Source organism: Gadus chalcogrammus, chromosome 6 (assembly GCF_026213295.1).
Source record: "Gadus chalcogrammus isolate NIFS_2021 chromosome 6, NIFS_Gcha_1.0, whole genome shotgun sequence".
Classification (NCBI taxonomy): Eukaryota; Metazoa; Chordata; class Actinopteri; order Gadiformes; family Gadidae; genus Gadus; species Gadus chalcogrammus.
In genome coordinates this window covers 11,142,322-11,147,964 of record NC_079417.1, presented here as the reverse complement: position 1 = coordinate 11,147,964, position 5,643 = coordinate 11,142,322, and the positions used below count along the sequence as shown (strand labels likewise).

The window sequence follows — 5,643 nt, the reverse complement described above, 5'->3', positions numbered from 1 at the left end:
AGAGAGAGAGAGAGAGAGAGAGAGAGAGAGAGAGAGAGAGAGAGAGAGAGAGAGAGAGAGAGAGAGAGAGAGAGAGAGAGGCTCCTAAAGTTTCTGTTTCACAATGCCTGAATGACCCCCACCTGCTTTATGCCGTCTCCGCTTCCTGGGCTGTGAGGTCATCGCCCGGTCAGCATCCTCCTGCAGAAACCCGCTGATGTTCATTCTGCTGGTCTGCGATTATAATAAAAGTTGTTTTATTGTTAAAGCCAGATCATCGAAATCGGATGACATAACGATCCTGCTTTTTGCCTCGAGGCTATTTACCATTTCAGACTAATGTACTATACTAATGTACTAATATCTGAACACTGCCTTCCCATGTAGAGTTGCTGAGCTGCTATGATGACAACACACATGATTTTGCTGACAAACACCATACATGAAAACCTGTTTTCTCTTACTCTGTTTTGATAACTGAGGGAGGAAAGCAGCAAAGGTCACCTCAGGGTTTTTTCATATTCCACCCAAGCCAGTGTTAGTTCAATAAAGTAGGAAAATCACAGGTGCTCTTAATGTGTAAATGTTGTCATCAGAATGGCCTGCACGCTTGCACTTTCGTTGCACTGATTGTTTAAATTGATATTATAATGATTCATTATAGATTCAAACAAATGAAATTCTTTGTACACAACTACATAGGTTACTGAATCGGTTTACACCTGCAAAACCACACTATGGAAGTACATGAGCTCAAATAACATCTTAGAAATGTCGCGGCAACAAGCCCGAATTTGGCGTGTTAATACGTAATATTTGGTTTTGTTAACGCAACAAGAAATGTACACATTGACATGCGCTTTCTGGTTGTGGCCAATGAGCCGCACGTCAATTTCTGTTGTGTTAACACGACATCGACATTGTTGTTGTTGACTCAACGTTTCTAACACGTTAGCTTGCTCTAATGGCCACTCAAGCATTCTGATGCTTCTCTTCCTGCGCTTGGACAGGAAGAGAAGAGTGCCGCCCCCTCCACTCCCGGCCCCCTCCTCTCTCACCAGCTCTGTTATCATGTTACCTGGATCTTTGTTATCCCTGAGGCTATCCAAGTGTGTAATACAAATGTGTTGAGAGGTTATCAGACAAAGATGCAGTTCTTTCCGTCAGCCCAGCGCACATATCAGCCGGCATTAGTGTATTGTGTACGTGTGTGTGTGTGTGTGTGTGTGTGTGTACTCCGATTACACTTGAAACATTTTGACTTTGCATGTGTTGGCCCCTGCTTGTTTTGCTCTGCGATTGGACCGACTCTATGGCGGGCTGCGTCCTTGACTCACCTTGAGCCTCCCTTTGCCAAAAAAATAAAACAACAACAATGGAGAAAAAAAAGGTAGAAGAAGAAGAAACAGCGAGTGAGTACTCCTTCGCACAAGCCACCTGTCCGGGCCGGGCTCTCTCGCTCCCCTCAAGGATGTGGACGCTGTGCGGGAATGGCCTCATGGCCAGGGCACAGAGCCACAGACAGGGCTTCTGTCCTTCCCATTGAGTCATCACTCAGCCAGACTACCGGGTGATACCTCAGGTGCACCTTGTTCTGGAACACTGTCACTTTCCCAATCCAAACAGTCATTGTGGTGGAGGTAATCATGGATTTCACTTCAAGGCGACTACCTGCCTTTCCCCTACAAACTGGTTCTGTTCACAGTGTGTGTACAGGTGTGATGTTGTTGTAGCAGTGTTTTCTGTAGTGAAAAGCTGTTTGTTGAGGTTTGTTAGGAACTCGTTTTCTTCCTGCCCTTATATGGATATTTTGCGTCTCAATTCAAGGTGAACCCTGTCGTCAGACTTCTGAGGTGAGAAATGATCTATCTTTAATCGTTATTATGGTCTGAACCCAACTAAATAATAACTAATAAATCACATTATTATCTGGTCCTCCTGACATTACATTATAATATCATGAGAACCAATTGAGACACTTGAAATAGCATCGCATTGAAGTTACCATTGTAACTTTAATTTTGATATTAAGTCATTGAAGAATCTGCTTTGTTGACCGCCGACCAACATTGGACCGATATATTGCTTCTCAAAGCAAACCTGTCCCCACATTACTTAAAATTTCCGGCATCAAGTGATAATTCCAAAGTTTGGTTTATTTATGTCGATGATGTTATACAGTAATAGCCCAGGAGGAGGAGAAGAGAAACTGCAGTTACGGGACACGATTGTGGATATAAGGATGGATGACTTTATCTCTGAAGATAAACACCGTGCTGCTCAGAGCCATGCAGTCATTTAAGGATTAGGCGTGGGTCAGGATATGGCGATCAGCTATTCTTGGCCGCACCGCAGCCCAGTCATTGATATCGGTCACAGACCTGACTGCCGTCTGGCCTGCACCACAGGGCTCTGTGAGATGGGCTTTTTATGGCAGAAGCCTCATCACTCATTTCACCAAGAAGGATGTTTGGCGAACACATGGCGTCTCAGTGCCAGTAAGTCCCCCCGGATGAAGCCGAGCCCCCCCTCGTTAATCAGAGCTGTCCGAGCCCCCAATCCGGGTCTCTGATGCTCACTGTGGATTTATGTACCGCGGTTTGCCCTATATATCGCCTGGTAGACTGGGGCTCTGCGCTGGGTGCTAGGCTGTTTACCTGAAGCCAGACGGGGGGGCATTGATCCCATAAACTCTCAGAGGGTCCCCATCTCATTCTCATGCAGCTCAGACCTTCTGGGTCAGGTCGCTTCGAGGTGTGTGTGTGTGTGTGTGTGTGTGTGTGTGTGTGTGTGTGTGTGTGTGTGTGTGTGTGTGTGTGTGTGTGTGTGTGTGTGTGTGTGTGTGTGTGTGTGTGTGTGTGTGTGTGTGTGTGTGTGTGTGTGTGAGTGTGTGTGTGTGTGTGTGTTCTTGATCTCATTCTGGAAGAATATGTCCAGACATTCTGGTACAGGTCGCGTTCTTTAATGTGTGTGTGTGTGTGTGCGTGTGCACCAATTTGCATTCACGTCGTCCAGTACCCCGATGTGTACAAACAGATATGCATATGCATGCAATGGTTTATAAAACCTCGGCACGGGCAGCCGATGAGGTGGCCCGGGCGGTTCCTAATGTGTACGTGCGTGTGTTCCTCCCCTCAGATCTGCTTCCTGGCATCGGTGTTCCGTGGGAGGATGTTCTCTGAGGAGAGCTGTGCTGCCCTGGCGCTCTTCACCCACTACTTCCACCTCAGCCAGTTCAGCTGGATGCTCATACAGGTAACCTCGGCTCATGGCTGTGAATACACCCAAGGCTCGTTTAGTTACGGCACTACATAAACGCAGCGTTGTTTGTTTACGATCCCACATTGTAGGTCGTGAACACATCGGAAATCACATTATTGATTCATTTAATTTGACACAATATAAATTGATTGTTTCAAATCAATTCATCGTGTACTGGATGTCAGTCTTCTGAAGTCACCGTGGCTCATTCTCAAAGTTTTTTTAGCAGACTGAGCCCAAAGGCAATGTAAAGGGTTGTTTTGTCAGCTTAGATTGGATGTACTACATTGAATGCGTCGTTGTATTTGCAGCAAAAAAAGAATCACAGCCAGTTTGGGCTTGTATAGGACCTTCTCCTGACAGACAAAGCTGTGTCTGCAGAGGCTGCTGAGCTTAACAATGAAAAAGCTATTTGTTAGACCTTGTATCCAAACATCAGACTTAGCACTGCTGAAGGTAGCCTTATGACTGGGTGATTTACCATTATTTAAATAGTTGTTTCTGTACAACTTGTTTTGAAGAAATGTGTAAAAGTGGCAATAAATCACAAGCCATTGGAAATGTAAATATATGTGGTCCATGGCCGACTGTATGGCTTATTCGTCGTTAATCAGGCGACCACAATATCCCCTCTGTCATATTTATTTCACTGGAAGTCAGACAGGGTTCAAATGTTCTGCTCCTTTCCCAAAGCCCATCCTGATAAGGGGGGGACAAGTCATTCTCTCGCTGCATCCTTCCACAGCCCAAATGCTTTGGGGTAGGCAGTTAAGCTCCAGCCCTTGGCTCGTTGAACACAGCCAGCTTTATGTGAAGGTATAGATGGAGGAAGCGCCAGAGGGCTCCACGACTTGACCCACTGTTCCTCCCAAACAGCAGCAGTGACGGCAGCTAAAACTGTTGTGTCAACACACACACAGCCACCCCCTCTCCTTCTGCTCCCTGCTCCTTTGTGACGTCACTCCAGTGAAAAGTCAGCTGGGCTGAGCTCAGGCTAGGGGCTTAAGTAACGGCATGCAAAGACTTTCCCTGAAAACCATGTGAAACAAAACAAGTCTAGGAGAAAGAAAAACACTTGGAGAAAATATGATTTATTTAGATGATTTCCATTTCAACACAAGGCTCAAGAATCCAACCCATGGAAACCCCTTGGAAAGTCAGTTGTTGCCTTTTCCACCACTGCTGATTCATCGTGGCATTTCCCTCAATTCTCCCATACAGATAGAGCGGGAAAATAAATAATAAAATGTTGCTTAAAACCTGGTAAGTTGTTCACAGAGTCTGTGTTTATCCAATACAATTGTTAAAAACAACCATCGTCTGACGCTGAGCTAACTGACGCAAAATCTTATTTTCCCTCTCAAAGTCGCTACGCATCACTCTGCTTCCCTCGCCACTTAATGGGAAACTGTTAATGTGAATTAAATCACTGTTTACGTCGTGTTTATAAGCTCCTCTGGCTCCAGAACCGTTTTTATTTTGCTTTGGTGAAGCATCGTGAGATTAGATCCCTGGAGTAAGCTAACTCATAGGCGCTACGTGCTTAGCATCGTATAGACTTGTCAAAGCGCTGCACTGATGACCTCAGGGAATGCTCAACGGTTCTAAAGAGCTTTGGTCACAAGCTGCCTCTTCACATCTACGTGTTGTGATCCGTTCCTCCTGTTTATGTATGGTCGTTTGCCACTCTTTTACTCCTTTAGCAGTACTTCATGGTAGATACTTGAATTGACTGTATTTTAATTCATTTCTACGGGGGAACAGCATTTTTATATTCTTCTTACTATAGACTTCTCATGTTCAGGAAGGTGGTAGGAACCAACTGGTCAACTCTGTGTTTTATAAGGTGATCTGTTGTGCTTTGGTGAGTCCGACGTCACGTCCTAGTATAGGCCTACTATACACCATCCCTTACAAATAAATTGAGTACCTTTTCGAAACAGAGCAAAAATGGTCCTGGCCAAACCATCGCCAAACAATTTGTAGGCCCACATCTATCGGCTGACATTATCCCAACCAGCTTAACGCCAGGCAGGAAGGTATGTGTGATCTACACTGTGGTGCCTGAATTCTCACTATCTGGGGCTGTTTGCGTTGTTGTTGCATTTCTATTAGCATAGATGATAGTCGCTTGTGGTTTGATCTCCCGGTCACAGGAAGGGGTTTGTTTTATCCTTTTCTGTTGCTTCACGGCTGTGTCAACGCTTCAGAGTGGCTATACTCTATGTATGTAGCGGATGTTAGACGCAATTGAACAAGAAAGAGATCAATGCAGACATCTCGAATAGACGAACAAGCACCAAAGCGTAGTGCACTTGAACACAACCTAGACAGAGAAGGCCTTAAGTCTGAGTGTGTTTATGTTGGTCAATTAGACAGGTATGTGGACAAGGAACAATAGCC

General features: G+C 45.2%; 1 protein-coding gene across 1 annotated transcript in view; it reads left to right on the top strand.

Annotated features, from left to right (window-relative positions):
* adgrv1 (adhesion G protein-coupled receptor V1) overlaps positions 1-5,643 on the top strand; it is a 122,681-nt gene that overhangs the window by 88,104 nt on the left and 28,934 nt on the right. Inside the window, exons 86-87 of the mRNA XM_056592426.1 lie at positions 2,704-2,722; positions 3,061-3,234. Coding sequence (XP_056448401.1) covers positions 2,704-2,722; positions 3,061-3,234 — 193 coding nt within the window. The remainder of the gene's footprint in view (positions 1-2,703; positions 2,723-3,060; positions 3,235-5,643) is intronic.